Genomic DNA, 26286 nt, shown 5'->3' on the forward strand with positions numbered 1-26286 from the left:
ACGTCCCCCCCAAAGAAGCCAAGAGTGACACTAATTAGGGCTGAGGAGACGGCTTAGTTGGTGAAGTTCTCACTGCACACGCATGAGGATCTGAGCTCTACCCCCATCACCCATCCCTGGGGCGTGCCAGCCTAGCTGAACTGGTAAGCTTCGGGTCACTGAGACACACTCTTTCAGTCCACTCCTGAGAAACGCTGTCTGAGATTGTCCTCTGGCCTTCAAGTACATGTATCCAGCCCCCCACCCCTTTACTGTCTGTCTGTCTGATTAGACACACCTGGGGTAGGGTCCAATTAGCCCTATTTGAAATATTCTAAGAAGCCCTAGAGAGCTGGTCCTGAAGGCTGTACTGGCCTGGGCAACAATGACACCACATCAATCCAGTGTCTTACATCTTTCACTCCTGGGATCTAAACGGAAAGGTGGCACAGGCTGGACCTTGTTGTGGCTTCAGAGTGCACTGTCCACTCCTCCACCACAGGCACGTGTTTGAACACTTAGTGCCCAGCAGATGGCGCTGTCCAGGAAGGCTGTGGCTCCCTGAAGAGGTAGGGCCCCAGAAGGAGTAAATAGAGAACCGTGAGGTTTCATAGTTCAACCTCACCTCCAGACTGTCCCATGCCTGAAGATGCAATGTGACCAGCTGCCTCGTACGTTTGTCTCACGTTCCTCTTTGCCGGGGACAGGCTGGGACCCACCCTTTGACCCTTAGGTTGCTTCCTGTCAAATGTCTGGCCATAGCATAACTAGAACAGAGCCCTAAAACTGGATGAAGTAAAAACACTAATAGTACGTTGGTGGCGCACACCTTTAATCCCAGCACATGGGAGGCAGAGGCAGGCGGATCTCTGTCAGTTCGAGGCCAGCCTGGTCTACAAAGTGAGTTCCAGGACAACCAGGACTGTCACAGAGAAACCCTGTCATAACAAACCAAAACCAAACAAACAAACAAAAAAGCCCCACTGATACAGACAGGTTGGACAAGGACTGGTGTTAGCATCTTCTTTTAAGGATGTGTAGGTGGCCAGAGGCCAAACTGTATTAACCACTTATGGCTGCCCCGAATTCATGAGAACAAGCTGCACTGTCTATTTAGTTCTACAAAGATACACCGAGTGTCCCCCAGGACTTTTCTGTGTCCTCAACATCAAGTGCTAAGAACCTATTTCCTGACTTGAAGACGTCAGCGGGGCTTTCTGTCCAATAGATTTCGCATTTCCAATTGATTTTTGACTCACATTCACAAAGTGGTGCTCCGCCATGAAACACTACTCTTTTGGACCTGAGAGGCCATTTAACGTGCTGCTTTGTGATGCGCTGACATTGAAGAGGCCGTCTTCAGATGACAGGCTGGGAACAAAACCCTAACTCTGCTTCTTAGGAAAGTAATGGTGAGGTGGGAGATGGGGGTGGGGGTGTCCCACTCAACGGTAAAAATCGCTGTCTTTGGGCACACCCTGTCCGGGTTCAATCCCCGCCACCAAGAAAAAAAAAAAAAAAACAAACAAAACCAAAGCACAAAAACCAAAGGAATAAACACCTCCATCCCCACCCTGTAAGAAAATCCAAGATATTTTTTAAAAAGAAAATGACTCGTTCATTTTTAAAGAGAGTTCAAGGAATCTCTTGATTAAGTACACTCAGGGGTTAAGAGTACTTGTTGCTCTTGTAGAGGACCTGGGTTTGATTCCCAGCACCCACATGGTGGCTCACAATCATCCAATTCCAGGGGACCCAACATCCCCTTACTGACCTCCGAAGGAATCAGGTATAAATGTGGTGCACATACACACATGAGGGCTAAGAATTCATACACATAAAAATATAAAATTAAAAACATAGATCCCTCCCATGAAACAAAAAAATTCCAACCTGTTTGTTAGGTTAATTTTTCTGAGGAATAGTTTTAATTATGTTAAACCACTAACCAAGAATTTTCAAATCTTCCCTCCCATCTCTCTCCTTTTCCCTCTCCTCCCCTCACCCCCTTCTGATGCTCTAGGCCAGCAATTCTCAACCATGAACATCAAGTCCTCTGACCCTAACTCTAATCCTAACCAAATTAATCAAGGGAATGGTGCCCAGGGCAGCCAGTGATGACAACCTCTGTCCCTGGTACTGAGGCACAAGGACATATTAATCTCATTGTGCTATAAATCCCACCATTAGCAAAGATGATGCTGTAACACCCTCAGATTACTGAAAGAACTAAGTGAGTTATTAGTGTATTGTTTTGATTATATAAGATTAAGTCAGGGGATCTTATTAATTTTTATTCTTCCTTAAATCTTAATAACCATGCATCTCACCCTTTGGCCCGGGAATATATTAAAGAATAAACAATAACAACATCTAACCTTTGTTGAACCTAGAAATCTCCACACTGTGGCCGCTGAGCCACAGTGCAGCTTAAGGACAGGGACACATTTTAAGAAACGTGTCTATCAGCAATTTCGATGAGTGATCAGAGTGTCCCCAAACTGCTAGGGAATAACAGCACTAGGAAGCATTGTGCTCTCTGATGCCCACTGCTGATAGAAACATCATCACAATGCAGATAATTGGATGGTTTTTATTGGTCACACTCTCCTAGCTTTGGTACCCGAGGCTCTCGAATCTCTGTCATAGCCCTACAGAGGTCACACTGTTCTAGCTTTGGTACCTGGGGGCTGACTCTTTGTCACAGCCTTACCATTGTTTCTGAGAAATTCTTTACTTTGTCAAGATGCTGCAGATCTACACACACTCATCTTTCCAAGTGGCCCAAATTCCTTTTAACTGAGAATGGAGATTGAAACCAATCTGGCTTCTAGGTGCACTCATTATTATTGGGGACATGAAGCTGCTGTTTTTTGGACCTTGTTTAGACATATCCCACCATGCTATTGAGAAGATCTTAGCACCATTATACAGATGCATTAAGATTGCCTTGCAGAACATTTCAACAACAGAAATAGTACTCTAAACCAAACTCACACACTTGTTGGTCCCCTCCATCCCACCCCCAAATGACTGCAGTGTTTTTTCAATCATTTGGAAAAGCATGCCTCTAAAAATTCTGTTAGCTTTAAGCAGATCAAATAAGATGTTAAATTACACTCAACATGTGCTGACATTCCTGCCTACTAAAAAGAAACCCTTCCCCCTTTACTTCTGACTTAAGTCTCCCTTTTACGCCAATAAATCAAAAGGTAAAAATAGAGACCTTTATTGTGGTGATGAAAGCCTAGCACTATTTGGGGAAAATGGAGAGGCAGCTAAGAGAATTTTTCAGGGAGACTGCTGGAGACGAGAGGAATGGATTCAGATGGGGACAGCCTTTTGGCAATGCCTGGTCATCCTTGGTCTCCTTTGCCTCAGAGAGCTCACACCTCTAATAGAACAGCTGCCACCATGTGGCAGACTCATTACTGTTAGCCTTGAGTGTCTCCTTTGAAGAGGAAAAGGGGCAGGGAGCTGGAGAGATGGCTCAGTGGTTAGAGCACTGGCTGCTCTTCCAGAGGACCCGACGTAAATCCCCAGTACCCACAGTATGATGGCTCACATCTGTAATTCTAGTCTCAGGGACCCAATGTGCCCTTCTGACCTCTTAGGTCACTGCACATACGTAGTTCACAGACACAGCAAAATATACAATGATATCATCAGAAGTCACTGTAGTGCTGGCCAGGCCCCAAACTGATAAAGCCAAGGCGTTTCTATCACACTGTCCTAACTGCGGCGGCTCTAGAGCATCGTCAACCTTAAGGGAATTAATCCCTTGTTTTAATCACGACCTCAGACAAAGCAAACCACAGTCCTAACAAAACCCTTGCAAGGACACCCCTGCTGTGACACTCCTCCAACCTGACAGACTTGTCCCTCAACTCTACCTGCAGCCTGTTCAGCTAGCAGTGTGTCAGCCTCTGCCTTCTCCCTGATACCCCCGGCACCCGCCATCGGCCTCACTTCCTCCTCACCCCTTGGGGGTGGATCATGTACTTGTCCACCAACATGGGAGTCCCAAGCAGTGCAGATGCTGGACGTGGGACACTGGCTGGGGGTCAGATGGATAAAAGCATGCTGGGAAAGGAAACGCCCTAGATGTCAAAGCAGAAGAGGAAGCAGCTGCCTTGCTTCTTTTCCTTGCCTTCCAGGCCTGGCTCACAAATCACTCAAGTATCGGGAGGCAGCCCAGGCTAGGAGGGACACCGGCTTTGGACAAGGAAGCCCACCCACCCTGTTGTCTTCTGGGCCCAGTGATTCAGAGATGGTAACGATCCATGAATGGCTGCTTGTTGTTGCTACTCTTTTCTTGTCCGGCCAGGTCCCGAGGTCACTTCAGCCCCAGATAAGCACACAGATGCTATATTAGTTATAAAAGCATTGGCCGATGACTAGGGCTTCTTACTGGCTAGCTCTGTCTTAATTATTAACTCATAACTACTAATATATGAATTTCTACATGCCCTTATCTAACCGGAGAATGCCTGGTGCATCCTATCTTCCCAGTCAGCTACATCTTCTCTTTTTGGCGGGCTCCCTCTCCCTACCTTTCCCAGAATTCTCCTTGTCTCCTGCCTATCTTCCTGCTTCTATTTGCCACTCGTGTTTTATTCATCAACCAATAAGAGAAACACATATATAGAAGGACATCCCCCATCAGCTTCTCCTATTTTAACAAGGGAAGAAGGATGCCGTCTGAGAAAAAAGTGATAAGAACGTGGCAGGAATGTAGTGAGGGGACCCACAGAAGATACCAGGGGAAAGCATCTGGGAAATCTACCCAGGAACCCCGCCCATCCCGAGACTAGTCACACACACAGTCTTCTTTCAGAAAAGGGTTTTGAGATCAAATTTAGGTTAAAAATTAATCCACATTTAAAGCTCAGTGGACACTGAAGAAGAGGCAGATAGACAATGTGAAGTCCTTAAAAATAAAAACACTAAACAGTAAAATAATATTAGTAAGCAAAACAAAGCACACAGCCCTTGTGTTTAAGATCTTCAAGCCAACACGCAGCACGGACGGTGACTTATGTTTTAAAAACACACAAAGTGGAAGGGAACACGACCAGGGCTGCCGAGAAAACATTATCAGAAGAGCCAGCTGAAAATCGGGTGGGGAGGACCTGGCTAAACCCGTGTGAGACCCGGTCCCCACTCCCCGCAAACCCGCCGGAAAACAGCTTCGCTGTGGTAGCGGAGGACACACTCACCGGGTGATATGGGCCTGCTTGAACTGGGAGAAGGCGTGTAAGGGATTGGGCTGGACACAGTGCGAGGTCTTAGTCCTTGTGCAGACATCTCATTAAAATACCTAAAGGAAGAGAGCAGGAGGGAGTCTTAGTCCTGGTGCAGACATCTCATTATAACCTAAAGGAAGAGAGCAGGAGGGAGTAGAAACACCCGTGTGCAAGTGGTCCCGGAAACGGTGTGAGTGCACAACTTGAGGTTAAAATCCAGGCAGCCGGGGAGGCTGTACCCGGGGGACATTTCTAGTGAGGACTCCTGAGTCAAACTGCTCCAGCTTGACAGACCTCACCGCCCCCAGAGGCCTGTGACAGCCATGCCACACATCGAAGAAGACCAGTAGAAGGGGGTCCCTGCAGTGACCCCAGAAGCACAGGGACATTTATGCTTAAAATGCTATTTGAAATGCAATACCAAATACGCTCACCGATACTTAAGCTATCCCATTAAGTTTAAAGACACATACGCCCCCGGGGGCTGAGCGCCTCGCAAGCGGTTACAAGACAAGCTCTGCTAATGGATGGTCGCACATGAGAACTTAAACAGAAGACACCAGTGCTAAGCCCCTTCGGCGGGTCACGCTCAGCCACGCTGTGCCGAATCTAAGCTTCCATCTGACTTTTTAGAAGTCACGTCAGCCCTGAACATGCTGAAGGGTGATCATTGGGATCATCGGCTTTCACTCTGTGATCCCAGTCCAGAATGCTGATGGGAGGGAGTTCCTGCTTGACAAGACTTCCCGACAAACCGCCCTCCCCGGTCTTGAAGCTAAACGGGCATGTACTTTCATTAATCCCAGCAGGTTAATGGAGCCTGACTGACAGCTGCTAAATTAGAGGCCTGCCTCTTTGTCTCTAAAACAGCCCACCATGGCAACACCAGGTAGGGCTTTTCTTTGTACTGTACATGCAGGCAGGTGATTAATACCCCCCCCCTTAAGTGGTCTTTAGTGTCTGAAGTTTTCTTTCCCCGGGATCCACCACATCGTTATCAGTCCTAGGATGCAGAGTGGTACTGAACTAGGCAACTCCGCTGTACCTGGAATAGTTTATGAAGGAATAAAAGCAGGGCTGGGGATGTAGCTAGCTGGCACAGCTCTTGCCTAGCATGCACGAAGCCCTGGGCTGTGCCTCCACGCTCCTGTGGTGGTTACAGGGAGAAGACATTCTAAGCTAATGGAACATGAGAGCAAGAGGTACCGCAGATGAAACATCTGACAAAAGCAGGCTTCAACTGAGAGTTAAGTCAGGAGAGGAAAAGAGGATGTACCCAGTTTCATAAATAAATACCACGGGGTGTAAAGACACAGACTTAAGCAGTAACCGGGGAGACTTCACAGTCCCCTGCTCACCAAGCAACAGGCCATCCAGACCAGAAGAAATAACAAAGAAGCATCAGCCAGATAGCACAGATCAGAAGGACTTAACAGGCATAAGGACTCTACTCAAACAGTGCAGGATATACATTCTTGTCGGCAGCCTGTGGACCCTTCTCCAAAATGGATCCCAAGTACACAAGTCTTAACGAGTATTTAAGAAAGTTTAACTAATTGCCTGCTTGCATTCTACCTGTTCACACTGGAGCAAAGCTGAAGAGTAATAATGAGAGAAATTAAAAATTCCCAGAATTCAGTGAAAACAACAGAGTATCAGAACCCTAGGGATACAACAAAAGTGTTTCTAAGAGGTAAGTTTACAGCTGCAAATGCCCACATGAGGGGGGGGAGGGGGACAGGGAGAGAGAGAGAGAGAGAGAGAGAGAGAGAGAGAGAGAGGGAGGGAGGGAGGGAGGGAGGGAGGGAGGGAGGGAGGGAGGGAGGGAGGGAGGGAGGGAGGGAGAGAGAGAGAGAGAGAGAGAGAGAGAGAGAGAGAGAGAGAGAGAGAGAGGGAGCACATACCAAACCCAAAACTCAATAAATAGAAATACCAAGATCAGGACAGAGGCTAATGAAATGAAAATAACAACTAATAATAGTAATAACGAATGAAATGTTGGTTCTTTGAGAATTTAAGTTTGACAGAGCTTTAGCCAAACAAACACAGACAGACACACTTAGGGTACAGTGTGAAAACCTACACTCTAAAACACTGCAAATCTACAAGAAACGGATACATTCTGAAACACACAACTTATCAAAACTAAACTGAGAAGATATAAGCCACTTAGAGCTCAGACAGAGTCCATTTCAAGCAATGAGACTGACTTAGTAACCCAACTAAATACAATTTTAAAAGTTCAGGCCCAGAGGACTCACTGCTGAATCCTACCAGACCTCTAAAAAGCAACATCAAAGCTCTTCAAAGTAAGCCATAAAGTAGAAAGAGAAGAACACAGCCACATTCGGTTCACACAGCCAGTGTTCTGGATTCCAAAACCAGGACAGGACCAATGACAGCAGCAAATTAGAGGACTATCTTTCTTCTGGGCATGAATTCAAAAATTCCCACAGAAAAAACTTGCATCAAGAAGAGCATTTGCCATGACCCAGTCAGTTTGATTCCAGGAATGCAAGGATGGCCCAACACACTCAGTTTCCGAGAGGACATCGCTTCACCATCTCCATAGTCCAACATCCTTTCATGACAAAAGACATGAGGAAACTATGAATAGAAGGAGCATATCTCAACATAATAAAGGATATATGCAGCAACCTGATAGCCAACATTACATAGAATGGGAAAAATCTCAAAGCAATGCCACCCACAGCAGGAGTGTGACAAGGATGCTATATTCTCCACACTTACTCAAGTATGTCCATGAAGTCTTAGCAGGAGAAAGCAGACAAAACAAATACAATTGATAAGAACAGAGAGAGAAAGAAATTGAACAGCTCCTTATTTGTACATACAATTTGTTACATAAAATAATCCCAAAGACTCTGTCTGTAAAGCCTTAAATCAGATAAACACTTTCAGAAAAACAAGGTACAAAATCAACATCTAAAAAGTCAGATTTTCTATATACCAACAACTGGCAAGGAATAAATCGTGAATTAATTCTATAACCTTAAAAACCTAGGAATAAAACTAACCCAGGAAGCTAAAGACCTTGTGGATGATAAAATTTAAAACTCTGAAGGGAAAAATTTGAAAGACACTGGGGAGGATGGAAGAAGTTTCGATTGGCATGAATAAACAGAATTCCTATAATGATATTTGCAGTCCTCATCAAAATTCCAAAGGCATTCTTCATAGACATGGGGGCGGGGAATCCTAAAATTGACAGACAAGCACAAAGGACTCCAGAGAAGCAAAGCAGTCCCGAGCAGAAGAAACAGAGTTCACAGTGTCACCGTGTCCAATTTCAAGTTATATTACTGAGCCACAGTCATAAAAACAGCATGGCACATCAATAAAATGGCAGAGGCAGGATTAAACCCATGTTGCTACCTGACTTTTTGAGAAAGACATGGAAATATACACTAGAGAAGGGACAGCTTCTTTAATAGGCAGTACTGAGAAAACTGGGTACCCACAGGTAGAAGGAAACTTGTACAAAAATCAACTCAAAATGGATCAAAGACTTTAATGTTAAGACCCGAGAGTCTGAAGCCACCACACTACAGGGAAACACTTTAAGACACGGGCCTTAGCAAAGACTTTCTGAAAAGAGTGACAACAGCTCAGGAAATCATATTGAGAACTGACAAACGGGACGGTGTGAAACAGAGAAGCAAAGGAAACAGTAGCTGCTGAGGAGAAAGCCCAGAGTGGGAGACAATCTTGACCAGCTACACATCACACAGGGTTAACAACACCCAGGATATATAAAGAACTGAAAACAAGCAAACACTAAAGAACCAAACATGCCCATCGATGAATGGGCAAAAACATTGGTTCTTAAAGGTCGAAGATGTGGTGGAATGAGCATCAGGACAGCCAGGGCTACACAGTGAGACCCTAAGTCAAAAACAAAACAAAACTTACGAAAAAATGTTCAACATCCTTAGCTACCTAGGAAACGCCAGTCAAAACTGTCCTGAGATTCTCAACCTGGTTGGAATGGCAGTTACTGAGAAAACAAGGAACAGATTCCGGTGGGGCTGTGGACACAAGGGCGCCTGCAGAGGCTGCTGATGGGAATGTGAACCAGCCCAGCTGCTATCAAAATCAGTATGAGGCTTTCCTAAACAACAGAACTGCCATATGACTCAGACATGCCACTTCTGGCTTCTAAGTTACCAGAGGGCTTTAAGTCACAGAATTACAGAGATACCTGTAGAGCTATTCCAAACAGCAGACTTGAGAATTATGCATGGGGAGGTCTGCCCACGAGGGAAACGTGGTGTGTTTACGCAGGGGAGCCTATGCAGGTAGTTGTAAATAAAACAGAAATGATGCCATTTGCTGGACCACAGAGGCTGCTGGGAACCAAAGTAAGTCAACTAAGCCAGACTTGGTGGCAAGTATCACATCTTGTCTCATTTGAGGGCTCAAGATTTCTTACAGACACATAAATTATATATACACATATGCCTTAAAATCAGAAGGGAGGCCAATCAGGTAGAAGACAAAGGAGATAAGAGAGTGGAGAGTATGAAGAACGTGGTCAACGCACATAACTGTCTCTATGAAACCCAACACTGTCAGAAAAAAAAATCATGGCACCCCCCCCCATAGATTATTCTGTAATTACTACTGCCTGGTGCCTTTCTGATTAAGATCATAACAGTTATTTCCAGAGGACACAGATGCATATGTGAGATAAATATTAAACAGACAGCAAAGCAGGAGGGGGCTGATGGAAGGGAAGGGTGTGTGTGTGTGTGTGTCAGAGAGAGAGACAGACAGAGGGAATCACGGGGGATGAAAATGACCCAAATTCAATATACATGTTTGAAATTATCAAGGAATTAAAAAAAGAAAAAGGTTTGGCATAGTGTATTGACAAATGAGGTAACATAAATATTCTAAAGGGGGGAAAATCACTGAAATGTTTGCAATTCAATTAAAGCAGATTTGGAGGAAAATCTTGCTAAATGTGCCTGTGATATTTGTATCCAAGTATGTGAACTTATTTGCTCCTGCTACTAGAAATAGGAACAGCAGCAAATATGTTTCTCTAGCACTTTTGCTTACATTTAAATATCAATGTTGAAAATTTAAAAACAAAACGCACGCCAGCCCTCCCTTCATTTTTCTCCCTCTTGCACGCCGATTCAGAAGGGCAGTTTCTTCTCCAGCGGAAGCAGAGTATTCAATCTTGCACACATCCTACTGTGAGCCTGTGCTCTAATGTGGGGGGTATTCATCACCACAGCCCATATGACATTCAAGTTCTCCCCTCCCAGAATATATCACTTTAAAATCCATTCATGTGCACGGCTGTTCTTGCCTGCAAGTACGCCTGTTCACAGCCTACACGCACGGATCCCCTGGAACCGGAGTTATGGTGTGGGTGGGGTGGGGGTGGGGCGGAGGGTTGGGGGATTATGGGTGCAAACCTTTCGTCATCCATTTCCAAGCTGGACTCGCTTTCGGACAACTGGCGACACAGCGCTTCTCTCCTCTCCATCTCCCTCTGGAGCTTCCTCTGTAGCCTCAGGTTCTCCTCCCTCATGTGCCGCTCCTCCTCCAAGTACTGGGCCATCTTCTCCGAGTCTGGAAAGACACGGCTTTGCGATTAAACCGTGTTTTGTGCGACCATCACCCAACCCCACCTTTGAAAGCCTTCCCCCCCTCCCGGGAGTCCAGGGTTTAAAATTGATCTCCTCAGCCATCAAAGTTCACAAGTGAGTTACAGTTAGCAAATGATTTCACGGGCAGTGTCGGCAGGCTAGGCGTCCTCACCCCGTTCCCTGGCATTTGCGGGACAGGGGAGGACTCCAGGTGAAGACACCACAGACCTGGGGCTGAGTTTCGTTTACCACCTTGTCAGACCTCCTTCTCCATGGTGGGAGCGGGTTGCCCTAGAGGCTGCCTGTTCACTCTAGAAGGGCCATGGTGGTCAGGCACCTCCCAGCACCGTGCTAGCATGCTCGGTAACAGGTAGTGTTCTTGTGAAGCAGAACTTCACGCATATGTAAGCCTCGTCCAGATGTGTGTGGACGACCTTTGGGAACTGACTCGCTCCTACAATCACGTGGGGGTTCCGGAGATTGAACTCCCATCCTCAGGCTTGGCTGCCAAGTGATTTCCGAATATGCAACATTACAGAATATACTGAAGCTCTTAAACATTTTTTAACTAATGCCTGATTTCAAATTATGCATAGACGCCTGTCTGTGTGTTAGTATATGCACTATAGTACAACGCCCATGGAAGCAAGAAGATGTCCCGTGCCCTAGTGCTGAAATTGCAGCTACCAGGAATTGAATTAAGATCCTCTGGGTGAGCAGGAAACAGTCCTAACCACTGAGCCATCCCTCCTGCCGGTTTCAGAAATTCAAATACCCAGATTATTAGACACCATTACGTAGAAAAAACACTAAACTGCTCAGCCTTTTTTTTTTTTAATACAGCCAGAAACCCTGCTGCCTAATCCATATGCAAAGTCTGTTTAATTGAAGTGATGCTGGGAAAACACTTACAAAGCTCATTTTTAATATGAACAGCTTAAATTAAGTCTCCCCGAGTGTGCTCCTGTGCAGACTTCTCACAGAGCTCAACAGCAAGCACCAGGTGACCCTGGCCCTGACTAACGCTGCTCAAACTCAGATGGTGCCTACAGAACAAGTTCTCTTCCATAAACAGCAAAGTTTCCCAGAGCAGTGATTTAAGAGGAAACTCGTGTTTTGTTTTGTTTTTTAAATCACATTTCAGGCTGGACATGGGACACATGCCTGCATTGCCAGCATGGTGGGGGGGGGGGGTTAAGCAGGAGGGTTGAGAGTTTGAGGTCAGCAAGGGCTACACATGAGACCCTGTCTCCAACCAACAAGACTACAATATAACAAAATTAAAAGGAGAGGGCAATTTGCCAGCATATGGGGACTCAGCAGAGGAAGGCTGTGACAAGAATGTCACCTCAGGGAGGACCGCTGGACTTCCTGTCAATGCATCAATTTAACTCAGATACACTAACAGGCTCCAAGTGCAAGTTACCCAGTGTCAGAACCCAGGCACAGGAGGCTGGACCCAAGGCATTCCTTGGGTGCCCTCTGCTGGTCCACTGTCACTCTCCTCTCTCATATAGCTCTCCAGTGGGAGGGAGGCGTGGATATGATGACATGGTGGGGGGCAGTTTGTCTGGCCCTCATAGTACCACTGAAATAGAATCTCAGGTGCCATCCAGTGAGGCTGGCATCCAAACCGGTTTTCAAAGCAATGCTCCCCGAAGCGGGCTGTTTTCCATCCCCTTTCCCAGCCTATGGGCCTCATAGAGACTGAGCCCCAGCAGATTCTAAGACCCAACCCAAAATGAGAACTCGAGATCTTCAAGTGCTTATGAGTCAGGGATGGAGGCTGAGGGGCTAATGCCATAGCGACACCAATGGGGTTGCAGGCCATCTGATACACAAAGTTGGAGACAGAGGACGGGATGGATCATTAGCACAATGCCCCCTAAGCCTTACTGAAGCCAGCTTAGCAATGCTGTTGGCCTCTTTGGGCCAGCCTTTTCTGTCCTGAGAAACCAATTCCACTAGCATTCACAGACACCTTCAGCAAGACCTGCAGACCTTTCAAAGACCAAGCAGTGCAGTGAGCGCCAAGCGATGAGGATAAAGCACCCTTCCCTGGGGGATGACTGGCCAAGCATGAATGAGGAAGAGGACAGGGAGCTGGGTGCCCTGGGAAGAGTGATAAAAATGCACTCCTACCCAGCCCAGAACAAACGGGCCCTGAGCCGGTTTTGACTGAGCTCACCAGGTCTCATGGAGATCCTGCAGCAGTTGCCTAAGACACACCTCAGAATTACCTGGATTAAAACCAAACACTTCAGAGGACCACAGTCCTCAGAAAGCCACCCAGCGCTGGCAGGCATGACAGCGGTGCATGCAGATTTCATCCCCCAACAGGCTACTGCAGGACACAGCAAAGACAAAGGGGATTTTGTAGGTGTGAAGTTAGGGATGCAGGGTGGTGAGGTAATCCTGGATTATCAGGGTGGGTATAGACGAGAATCAAGGGGTTAGTCAGGGTGAAAAGGACAAGAGGACACGGGAATGACAACCCCACAAGGAGGCACGGATGAAGCCCGAATGGCATAAAACAAGGGGGGTGTCTCGGATTCTCTGGACGCCTCCAGAGGCACACAGTGCTACTTACTACATAGCCTGGGAAGCCCCACACGTCAGGCCTCTGGCCTCCAGAGCTACAACAGAATCAATCTGTGCTCTTTCGAACCACTGTGCCTAGGGTTGCTGCAGCAACAAGAGAGAACACGCCATACTTCTGAAAGACTCCACTATCTTGAGACACCATCCAAGACAGAACACTAAACCGCTATGCTTATCATACTTCAAGGGGAGAAGTAAGGTAGCAGCCATCGAGAACATCAACGTGCTTTCTATTGAGTGGACCGGTCTGCCTAGGATCCGACCAAGGCGCCTGTGCAGAGTTAGATGTGCACACGAGCATGTTCACTGGAGCTGGAGGACAGCAACAAGGGTCATTTGGGGCTGGGGAGATGGTTCTTCAGGTAAAGGACACACCCGCCACCAAGCCTGCTGACCTGAGTGGGATCCCTCAACTCACGTGGTCAAAGTAGAGAACCTGTTTCCACAAGCTCTTCTCCAACCAACACGTGAGCACCAGGCCATGCGCACATACACACTGAATAAATACACGCAATAACCACATTTTGGAAGGGGATCCTCTGTCAGGCTTTAAGGAGGGTCCAAGGCTGCTGGGTAGGTATCCGGGAGAAGAACTGCAGGAAAAAAAAAGTGTTTTTGCCCAGCAGTGGTGGAGCACACCTTTACTCCAGCACACACTAGGGAGGCAGAGGCAGGTGGACCTCTGAGTTCAAGGCCAACCTTGCCTACAGAGCAAGTTCCAGGACAGTCAGAACTACACAGAGAAACGCTGTCATGAAAAACAAAAGTGGTTTCAAAGAGAAAGATGCAGAACGTCACGCTCACTGTGTAATTCTTGGTATGAAGCAATTTTATACGCACGGACACATCCGTGAGGACACTAGCTATGGGCCTGTGCAGACTGCTCATCCTGGCAGTAACAGGGAAAGGGAAGCCTTCCCCCACTGTTTCACTTCAAGGAAGAGATGCCTGTAACCAAACATCAGAAGGAGGGCAGACCCCTCAAAAGGCAGTGAGACCCAGACAAGTTCAGAAACCCAGGACCTTGACTTCCAACTCTACACCTTGGCCTTTTCCAAAATATTAAGCCTAGATTTCAGAAGCATTTATTCTGCAAATACCATGTGCAAATGTCAGCTGAGATGAGATTCGGCAATAAGGAGGGCAAACACCCTCCACAGTCCTCCTTTCTCAGCACAGAAAGAAGTACAGCGAGGGCCCCTGAGCAGATTCATTAGCACATCAAACAGATAAACAGGATTACAAAGGTCACCTGGCCAGGTAGTTTTAATTGTCAGTTTGATACCACCGTCTAAAACTCCAACGGGCAGAAATGCAAATACTCTAAAACACTTTTGTCTTTACCTCAACCAGACTACTGAAACAATGGTCACCAAAGAAACTGAAATTTCCCCAGGAATCTCAACCTGGGAGAAGGAAAGGGCGACCATCAGAGGGGAACCTGTTTCCTTGGAAGAGATTTGGTACAATACAAGAAACCCAAAGATGCATCCATGATGAGTGGGAACATGCCTTGACCAGAGCTGCTTAGATGTGCAAATCCTTGGTCTTTTATGTAAACTTCTATCTCACCTTAGGACCTGAAAAACAGACTTGAGGGGTCTGCTGGCTCTTTGTCCCCTTCCCCAATGAATGTGGCCAGTGACTAAATCTTCCTTTTCTGCTTTCCACTATGAATTTGGCCTTTTTATCGCCTCACTGAGGACAAGTGGCCAGACCTGAATTGGGGGTTACAGGTTGTAACCCCAGCCAAGTTTGGTAATAGAACCACATGGAAAGAGGCCTCAGAACATTGTATGGGAGGGATTATTTTAATTATACCCATCGATGTGGGGGGCCACGCGTCGTGAGTGGCACAGTGCCCAGCCAGTGTTCCTGAGGTCTAGGGTCAGAGTCAGGCCCCCGCAGGCTGACTCTGCCGCAATGGATGGCCCCACACTTGAGTACCTAGGCAGCACTAGTGGGTTCGGGGCGTTAAATAAAGTGCAGACACAAAGTTGGGAGTGCGGTGATGGAGGATAGGTGTGGGAGGGCCTTGGGGGAGGAGCAAACGGTGACTATAATCAAAATGCCTGGCATGGAATTCTCAAAGCCATAACATACATGCATATGTATATTTAAATATATATATTTAAATAGGAAGGCAGTCAAGCACATGCATGCATTTATCAACTGTTCTCCATTTCCAACCATGAGTATGATGTGACCGGTTCCTGTGACTTTCCACGTCACCATGAGCTATAACCTTCGTGGGAAATGAGCACATTCTCCCTTAAGTCAGAGAATTTTAGCAAAGGAAGGAAGGAAGGAAGATACCTGGGACCCTGCTACCTCAGTGACTCCCCTTTGAGATTGTCAGAATTATCTTCCGCAAGTCTTCTAAATTATTGGCCCTCCCCTGTGATATCTATATCCCAGAAAGACAGCTACACGTGTACAAATGCCTGTGCGTCACTAATAAGTACGCTGTGGATACGGCCGCTAGTTCTTTCGTAAGCACAGGGACTGATGTGGGCTGACTCGGCAGACAGGAACTCGAGGGTCGGGAGGCCACGTACGCTGTAACTGGGCGGCTCGCAGCTGCTTCTTCAGCCGCTCCACCTCGTTCTTTAAAAACCTGATGTGCCTCATCATGTTCTCAGGAGAGTCGATCTCCATGGAGATGTCTCTAGGCGATGGTGGGGCAGACACGGGCTGGTCTAGTTTCTCCTGTAGGATTCTTCACGGAAAAGAAAAAAGAGAAAGAAAAGCAACAATGAAGAACAGTTTGCAGAAGAAGACTACTCAACAACATTCGAGCTGAGAGCCGGCCTGAAAATCGTCCACAGGACAGATTGGCGCCTCTCTGTCCATCCTCGGCTACAATCATCACTGGTCAAACAGGAAGACTGGCAAGATCTTGTTTCTTTTGTGTTTACTCTTTTGTGTGAGAGGACACTCTCAGGTATGGGTCCTCCCTTCTCCCGTTTGCAACAAGGCCTCTTCTCTGCTGCTAAGCAAGGGAAACTGGCCCAGGCTTCTGGGAATTCTCCTGCCTCCACCTCCCATCTTGCTTTGGGAGCACACTGGGATTCCATGCACCAGCTAGTGTCTCCAGCTTTATGTGGGTACTGGGAATCTCAGCTCAGGTCCACGGGCTTTGTGCAGCAAATATGACACCACGGAGCCATCACCCAGGTTCCTTCTGCTCTTTGAGTGGCCCTGGAAGTCACCCATAACTATAAAGTCTGTGGAACACGTTTCTGGTTACTATGCCCAGAGTCCAGCAGACCTAGCTGACTCTGTGGTTAGCAAGACGGCTGCAGAGGATGGAGGGAATAAAGGGATTCTATTCCCTGGCCCCTGGGTGCAACTTAGAAACTGCTATGAATTGCCTCTGAGGTTGAAGCCACTTCATAGCCACTAGAGCTCCTCCCGGTAAAACCTGCTTGGAAGGTTTGGAAAACTGGGGCCAACGATAAAATGTTACAAAACCAAGCCAAGACAGAATTATTTGGTTAATGGCTGGTGTGCCCACTTCCCTACCAATTATCATTATCATATATAACTTAGAAAAGGCTCAACAGCATTTTACCTACAAAATGACCGCTTCCTACAGCTAAGTTCAACAACAATACAATTATATGTGTATATATAAAGCCTCCAACTGCGTTCCAAAAGGCAGGCTAACTGCAACACTCTGTAACCGCCTTTTATAAGCTGCTGGGGCTCTAGGGGTTTGCTTTAAATTGAATTGTTTACCTCTCAATTTGTCCAACTGAAAACTGACTTACCTGCAGTTCTATGCTAGTTGAGAAAATTAACAGGTAAATATGGTCGCAATCACAAAATAACTTCACGATTCAATGTATTAGAACTGCTACCAAAGTGCTGACTGTCTATGGCTGGAGGAATTCTCCTAACATATACTTCAGATCTTCACTTTTCTTAAGCTCTGTAGTGGGCTGGTTGGTTGTAATTCTACAGATGAACTGGGGACAGTGTGGAATAGCTCTTTAAAACCAATGACATCAGCATAGGGTTCTCGGAGACAAACACAGGATTCTGGGGCAGGGAACTAATAATCAACTTAAAAGGAAACTTGCCTTTATCCCATATAAAGCTCCGAGACAGGATCTTCCTGCCATTATTAGAAGCCCTGTCCCTTCCAACCCCAAAGTACAGAGTGATCAAAAGAATGAGGACCAAGGCAATCTGCAACAAGGTAATTCAGGAAACGTCTGTTGTTGGTGTTGGGTGACACTTTATACCTGTGTATGTACACTGAACACACAAAGTATTAAATATCCACAGGTATTTATTTACAGTGGATTTCAAAGCAAATGGATAGTCATTTTTTCTATTAAAATCCCCCAACTAAGTAAATCCTAGAGATGTGCACTAAGTAACAGGTGAACTGTGGCACCCTGGTTGACTCTGACTTGGCCTTGTATGGACATGTTCTCCTCCCTATTTGAGGGAAGAGAACAGCCAGGCACAGATCAGAGACAGCCATAAGAGAGATCAACATATATTTCCTTTAACCAGTTAGAATGGTGTGTGTCACCCAAACAATTCAAACGTCCCACTGTTAACCCTAGTTAACAGCCAGGAGTCCTCCAAACACGCACAGCCACAGGCAGGCAGGCAGGCAGGCAGACAGGCGTGCACACACCCATGCATGCATGCAAGCATAAGCAAGGCTCAACCAACCTCTTTTCAGCCTCCAGCTTATCCATTCTCTTCCACAGCCGATTCACCAGCGCCTCTTGCTCCTGCTCCAGCGTGTTTTCCAGGTCAATTTTTTCCCGTCTCAACTAGAGGAAAAGGGAAGAGCTTTACTGAGAACGCCAGGGCGCTGGAGCATCCCTGACTGGACCTCACCGTGACCCTGAAGAGATGAGGGGAGAGCGGGCACAACAGCTCTGGAATGACTGGGCACTGGATCAAACTAGTTCCTGTAACTGTAACCTCGTCAGCCAGACAGCCAACCCGGAGCTAATTTACCTCCGGCTCAAAAAGCTCAGAGAACCAAGTAGTTACGATCGCAAGTACCTGGGTTTAAACCCCAGCTCTACCAATGGTCAGCTGGAAGAATGGGAAGTTATGGGATGGGAATTCACCGTCTGCAAAGGGTAAGCGTAACGCCTGGGTTGACGAGTTTGACTTAACTTAGGCATCGTTAAAAAGCGGCACTTAGAATCCTGTGTTCAATATTCGTCACCGTCTCTGGCTATTTGTTTTCCCCTCCTCCAGTCATCTAGGGCATAACTCCTTAGTCCCCCCATTCTTGCTTTCCTTTTTTAAATATAATGTCAGTATCTTGGTTGTAATATACTATGATAGTTTTGTGAGATGCTATTATACTTCATTCACTTTTATTACCAAAATATCGTATTACAAAATAAGGGGGCTTCATAAGGATACCTTTGGGTATGCATATAATATGCGGTGACTGCATGCACCACAGCCCATCACCTTCCTCATCTACCCCACTCTTGTCTGTTTTGCTCATGAATGAATCCTAAGTGTCTACATTCAGGACATCAGTAAATAAATGGCGGGTCTTTTTTCTTTGACACGCAGCGAATGAGCCAGGATCAAACAGGAAACAAAGTATTATATTTGCGCGAGGGACCGTGGCTTTGAAGAACAGCTCAGGGACAACAAGCAGGGAGGAAGGACGGCCAGGGTACTTCAGACGTCCCAGGGTATTTCGTGAGGTCCCAGGGTATCTTGACCGGCAGGTAAGACCGGCTTCCATCTCAAAAATACAAAAATGATGGGTGATCTGTAATTATCTCCCCTGTACCCTTTTTCTCAGGTTCTGTTTGTTCTTGTTTTAAATCCAGTGTTCCCACAACAGGTACCCTCTCACCCACAGTCAAATACTTATATATCAGGCTGAGCCCCCACCCCACCCCTCCCATCCCATCCCGCCACAGGCTACTCTGCTGCCTCCAGGACCCAGCTGATCAGCACGGAGCTCATTTGAAAGGCTGCTCCCTAATTAAGTCTCCCAGTGGCATTCCCGATTCTTCACTAGTGTTCGGAGGTTCCACTCCCCACTTCAGGGTTAATTAACGTCAGCCCGAGAGCCCTATTATATCCCCCCCATTAAACCTGGAACTTCCTCGGTGGATAAACACGGTATGGAAGGGTTCCCGGGACATGAGATCCCCCAGCTTGTCAGGCTTGTGTCTGGGGAGTTCAGAAAGGGGGGGGGGAAGGGCGGGGGAGGGATCCACTGCGCCTCCCTCCCACTGTTCATTTGCTATTAGAGCAGGCTGAGAGAACACGTAATCCCAGCACTCAGGCTGGGGCAGGGGGGAGAGACCCAAACTAAATGAAACAAAATGCACAATGAAATAAAAGAGGCCCCATGCAGGGGAGGGGCAGGGGAAAGAGATGCCCAGTAACAACCCAATGAGAACTCCACCCGTTCACATCAGGCTCAGCTGTGAAGCTCACAAAAGTTCTTCCAATCCACTTTGTGACGGTTTAGTCTAAGCACAATTTCGTCAGTACCGCTAACGGAAAATACACTCTCAACTCCAAAGGTCAGGCCCCTCAAATAAAAATGTGGTCTTGTCTCATTCCATCGTACCCCCTTCCCTGTACGTTATCCAACCAGTGCATACACATCAGAAGAAAGTACCTGAGAGGATTCATGAGGGGACACGGTAGCTGGTGACAAGTGCAGAGTAGCTCGGTGACATGCCCTTCACAGATTAAACCTGCGGGGACAGTCAGAACCTAAGCACAGCCTCTGGTGAGGCTCCTCATACCAGAGAACACCTCAGATCCTGGACCCTGCCTTCCAGAAAAGTCCTTAAAAAACAAAATACACAGTCTAGATTAAGTTACTGCCACTGTCCCCCAACCCTTTATATCTGACCAACCAATCAGCAACGGTTTTCAGAACTAAGGACAGGTCCTGAGGTATTCACTGGACTCACACACAGAAGCTTCATAAGATGCCAGCCAGCAAAGAGTAAGAGGAGGAGGGGAAGTGGCCACTTCCAAGTCCCAGAGGTTCCAACCATCACTGAAGGTCAGTTATGTAGCCCAGAAGCTAAAAATGTGTCTGTGCTGAGGGGTGACTGGGGTGGGTGGGTGGGTGTGTTGAACAAATTATGTAGCATGATAAATAGTCCACTGGAAGAAATGGTCATCTCTTTTCCATTTCCTGCCTTACCCAATTTTTAAAAGTGAACATCTATTTTTGTCATTTAAAAAAAATAAAGGCATCTAATTTTAGAAATCTGTAATTTCACAACAGAAGCAATTCAGCAACAACCAACAGCAACCCAGCAATAAGTTGGTGCTAATTTATGAGTATTAGACATCCTTAAGGGATCGATCACTTCCTACAAGGACAAAGAGCAAAGTTCACCTCTCTGGGAGACATCAAGAGAGTCCCCAGTCAGGCTTTATAATACAGCCTACATCTCTTAAAAGAACTTCTAAAACAGTGGTTTTCAACCTGTGGGTCATGACCCTTGGTGGAGTACCAAATAGTCCTTTCACAGGGGTCGTCTAAGACCATCTGAAAACACAGATATTTATTAACACAGATATTTACATTATGACTAGTTATGAAGCAGCAACAAAAATAATTTTATGGCTGGGGGTCACCACAACATAAAGAACTGTATTAAAGGATGGCTGTGTTCCGAAGGTTGAGGACCAGTGTTCTGAAATCCGCCTGCCTCTGCCTCCCAAATGTTGGGATTAAAAGCACGGGCCACAACGCTCAGTGGAAACTTTAAATAACAAACAGCAACAACAGACACACGGGTCTCCCTTCCTGTGACACTCAACATTCTATTACATAAGCTGACATGCCGGTCCATAGCTCTCCAGGACTGTTTTTCCTTTTTGACCAAGTAATTACTGTGTATGGGAAGCAAACCACTTAGGCATGTGTCCTAGCTATGTCAAAAACTTGGCGGAGGGCTGGAGAGATGGCTCTGGGCTAAAAGACCTGAGTTTAGTTTCCAGCACCTGTACCTGATGGCTCACAATCCCTGTATGTCTCCAGCTTTAGGGGATCCATAGCCCTCCTCAGGCCTCCTCAGTGTCTCCATACACAGGCACATACATATAAATAAAATAAATTTAAATCTTAAAAAGAAAAAAAGTTAGTGGACAGCCCTTACAGAGCCAGATCTGCGACTGTGGCAAGCATCAGTTCATTTACTGTTGGGGGAGGCTGGCAGTTAAAGGGCAACTTGCAGGGGTCGGTTCTCTCTGTTTGCTATGTAAGGTCTAGGGCTCAAAGTCGGGCCACCGGGTTGCTGGCAAGCTCTCTTACCCAGAAGCCCCAAAGTAACGTTCTTTAAGAAAATAAAACCAAAGAAACTTCTCAAGATGTACTGTATCCAAATTTTAAGTTTCCTTAAAACAAAGCCATTTATTATCACCACATTCATCCCTCTGCCCCATGAGGGGTGAGTTTAGTCAGTCATTCATTTTCCCTGTGCACACTGCTCAGAACGTCTTCTCTAAGTCAACCGACATTCAGCAGGATCCCAGCAGGTCCCTGACACATTTCAGATGATAAGCAGGTGATCTGAGGACGGGGGCTCTGGATTTCACTGCACCCCTCGTGTCACTGATTTGACCCCGAGGGCCTCGTCATTCAATTGGATGATGAGATGTTCCCTTCTTGTCTACTGGACAGACGCTGCGAAGGTCCATCATGTAATACCACCTGTGCGAACTGACCCACAGGCAAGTATTACCTGGTGCTACAAAATGAGGTTAAGCAAGCAGGACAACAGTTGAGCTTTTGTACTTAAGTGAAATGCAAGCGCATCAGGGGCCAGGTGTCCCTTTCAACTGTTACAGGGCACACACCTCTCTTCCCTGACAGCGGTGTGCTGAGACCTCTCAGATGACATCATCGTGACATCTCGGCAGCTCAAGATGACAGAACAAATGAAGTGACAGGGACTCCCAGTTCATCTATATCCGTGGCACAAAATCCCACGTGTTCTTCAACATGGCTATGACTCTTGTACCCAAGCTTTAGAAGTAACTGACATAGCTCCAAAGACCTGCTGCCTTTGGAAAAGGGAGGATGAGGAGGGGGAAGACGAAGAAAAATTACCAACGGCAGCTGGGAGTTTATGTGGAAATACAGGTGCTGTCCTGGTAATATTTTTTGTGTTTTTAATGTATCTTTTTGCACTTGTTTTCCAAATTTTCTTGGGAGAGGAAGGGATTGTCATTTACAATGCAAACATTTGGGCTTAATAATAAGAGGCTTTGAAACTGCCATAATTTGAGACTGATGTTTGAAACTGAGCTTCAAAAACATGCATGGAGGAGGTCATGGGATTTTATCGCCTTAATGGAGGAGAATGCTCAAGGAATAAAGGTTATTCTTCTACTCTTCATGCTTTCACAACACACAGTGAACAGCAGGTACCACCAGCCCCCTCCCGACATGCCCCGCCCCCAGCTGCTGGACTGCAAGGACAGCTGTCGGTGTGAACAGGATGCTAACCCTTGTCTGGTTCTCACTGCTGTTGCTTTGTTCAACAACAAAGCCAAGGATTTCACTCTTGTGTAAGACACAGGGACACGCCGCAAACACACTGACCTCTAGGCGACTCACCAGTGAGTCAACTCACACTACAAAACACGTACTCCGGTGGCTGTGTGTTCAAGCCACATGTGGGGTGCCAGTTTGGCTTTTATTGTGAACCAGTTAGTTATCTTTCGGACAACATACAAGGCGTTTTTGTGGCACCCAAAGAATCCCTGGTTCTAAGAGCAAGAATCCCACACGTAAACTTGAATGATCGTCAGTCAGTCTTGGAGAGGGGCTGGTAAGGGGAGAAGGTGGGTTGATCAGTAGGAGGGCACTTAACAGGAAGGGGGTTTGATGAGGAAGGGTCCTTGGTAGGGGTATAGGCCAGGGAGCCAAGACCAGGGATCTGGGGTGGGGTACAGAGGAGGAGGCTCACAAGGAGCAGAGATAAAATAAAGATGAGGGTGGTCAACAGGGATTGAAGGAAGACAAACAGGTGTGCAGAAGAGTGTAATCCAAATGCCATGAATGCTGGCATGAAACTGCCAGGTCGCAAAAATCAATAAAAAAATATAACAAAGACGCAATCTTTTCCCAAGGACTCCGACTCCGTTGGACTGGCCTATGCAGTTTTCTGCAGCTGTGACGGCACAGGACACGACACTCAGCACTGTCACCTGCTGGGAACTAGGAACTGAGGGTAACACCATGGGTCACTGTTAGCACTGAGGTCTGGCCACGCCCTGGGATAGCTAAATGATTCACTGCTAATGATGAGCTTACGCCCTCAAACTTCAGTTGCCACAGCCCGTGTCTCTCCAGACCTGTCAGGGAGAGGAAGGACCCGGTTACCACCTTCACTGTGCTGACACTGTCCTGGTTGCCTCCTCTCCCACTTCTGCCTGCAGGACATCCGCGCCCCCAAACAGAACTGGACGTGGGAGTCTCTCTCTAGCTGGCCCGGGTTTGTCTTTCCTGCCTTCACCTCGGTGTGTCCCAGTCTCTTCTGCTGCCTGGTCTCCACCCAGCATTACTGACAACTGAGGACCAGGTGCCATCCCAGAACAAGGCTCCAGGCCAGGAAACTCCGGTCATCTTTCCTGGGAGACTATGACAAATGTGACAGACATAAATTCATACAGGATCATGCCATTCAATTGGCACAGCTGAGGTACAGGCAAAAACTAAGTCACAAGGACATATGAGGAGAGAACCCTCAAGAAGGGAAGTGTGGGTAACAACAGGCTGTGGAGGGAGGGGTGATGTCAGTTGCTTGTGTTCTTGGAAAATGGGTAGCTCCAAATACCCTAAGGAACAAGCAATGACTTCTTTTTCTTTTTTTCAGATTTGTTTTATTATGTGCGTTCAAACTTACGTCTCTGCTGATGTACAGACTGGTGTGCAGGTGTCCATAGAGGCCAGAAATGGGCGCTGGGTCCCTCAGAGCGGGAGGTACAGGGGTTGGTGAGTTAGCTACCTCATGCGGGTGATGGGCTTTGAACTCAGTGCTCTTGATTAAGCAGCAAGGGCTGCCGAACCATCTCCCCAGCTAAACAACCTCCACTGTTTACTGGCAGCTGCTGTGATACTTGTCACTGGGAATGTGATCATGGGGTCAGCATGGAGTCTGCCCTCCTAGACATTCTAGGGAGCTTACGATGTAGAAGCAACTGAGCCAAGTGTGGACTGTTACAAGACGCCAGGACAACATGTACAGATGCCTGGCTCACTGAGGGACAGACTGGGAGACCTGACGGAGCATGGAAGACAGTGTGTTCTAGGCAGAGGGAACAAGCCCAAGAAGGTTCTGGAAACAGCAGAGCTTCTGACACATCAGAGCATGCTTCTCCACCTGCAGGTCTCAGCCCGTTACCCGATTGTGAAACGGGTCTCATCTTTTGTGAGCCACACCTTCCAAAACTGAGGCAGGCTTGAAGGATCATCGCTCAGGGCCTACCTTCTCAAATTCAACCATAGTCATGCATGGTGACACAACGGGGCCCTGTGCTGGGCTATCATAGGAACTGATTCCTCCTGCATCAGAGGACTGAGAGATGGTCCATCCACATGGAGCGTGACAGAGGCAGGGGCGGGGATGGGGGGGCAGTAAATACTCCCCAAGACCTGAAAACTAGACATTATGCCTGTTTCACAAAAAAGGGGGGAGGTCAAATTATAGGCCTGGGGTCACAGGACTCATTCCAGAAGGGAGATACTTTGGCTGAAGAGCTGGCATTATATTTGTAATGAAATGTAAAGGACTATATCAACCTGGAATCCACCCTTCCCATATGGATTTTGAGAGAGCAGAGACAACTCGTGTAAGAGGACACTCAAAATCGCACAAATAACTGATGCAGTTACATGGGGCCAATTGTGGGCAGGGAGGGAAGAAGGCTAGGAGAGAAGGAGGCTGGGAGGGAGGGAGGAAGGGAGGGAGGGAGGGAGGGAAAGAGGGAGGGCAGACAGGCATTTGGCTCACGGCAGGCAACTGTGTGTCATTCAATTGTGAGCTGAGTAACATGACTGAATTTATAACACTTTTTCTGCTTTGCTGATGGGGGACATCCTTCTGTATGCTGTTAATATGTTTCTCTATTTGGTTGATGAATAAAACACTGATTGGCCAGTAGCCAGGCAGGAAGTATAGGTAGGGCTTCCAGATGAGGAGAATTCTGGGGAGAGGAAGCAGAGAGAAACTGCCAGAGAGATGCCATGTAGGCTCTGAAGGAGTAATGTGCTGGAGAATTTTCCAGTAAAATAAGCCTATATAGAAATACATAGATTAATAGTTATGGGTTATTAAGAGAGAGCTAGCCAGTAAAAAGCCTGAGCCATCGGCCAAACAGTTTATAATTAATAGAAGCCTCTGTGTGTTTATTTGTGTCTAAACGGTTAAGAGGCAAGGAGGAATGGAACCTCCACCTATATACTTAGTTACTTGAGTGTCTATGCTGGGTGTTGGACGGCCACCGATTCTCTCTTTCCCTGGTCCACTTTATGTTCCTGTAACAAAATACCCAAAGCAAGGAATGATTAACATTTATTCAGCATACAGTTTTGGGATCTCAAAGTCCAAGACTGGGTTCAGTCCTGTAAAGGGCACCCGGCCTGGTGCGTAGCATCACAGTAGAAGGACAGTAGACGGAGAGATGGGAAAGCAGACACTGGAATTCGTCTTGCTCTTTCATAACTCAGTCTTTCTCCAACACCAGAGCCACACCGTTCTGAAGGCATCAGGTGTCCCCAGTGACCTAATTCCCTCATCGCCACCCCTCTAAGGTTCCAGGCCACGCCAGCAGAACCACATTGCCAC

At 47.0% G+C, this 26286-nt stretch overlaps 1 protein-coding gene across 1 annotated transcript in view; it reads right to left on the reverse strand.

Moving 5' to 3' along the window:
- Ccdc6 (coiled-coil domain containing 6) overlaps positions 1-26286 on the reverse strand; it is a 96312-nt gene that overhangs the window by 7449 nt on the left and 62577 nt on the right. Inside the window, exons 4-7 of the mRNA XM_005070791.4 lie at positions 18143-18246; positions 16009-16169; positions 10676-10832; positions 5199-5299 (exon numbers count right to left, since the gene is read on the reverse strand). Of these exons, the coding sequence (XP_005070848.1) occupies positions 5199-5299; positions 10676-10832; positions 16009-16169; positions 18143-18246 (523 nt within the window). The remainder of the gene's footprint in view (positions 1-5198; positions 5300-10675; positions 10833-16008; positions 16170-18142; positions 18247-26286) is intronic.

The sequence above is a fragment of the Mesocricetus auratus genome, unplaced genomic scaffold (genome assembly GCF_017639785.1).
Source record: "Mesocricetus auratus isolate SY011 unplaced genomic scaffold, BCM_Maur_2.0 Super-Scaffold_100027, whole genome shotgun sequence".
NCBI lineage: Eukaryota > Metazoa > Chordata > Mammalia > Rodentia > Cricetidae > Mesocricetus > Mesocricetus auratus.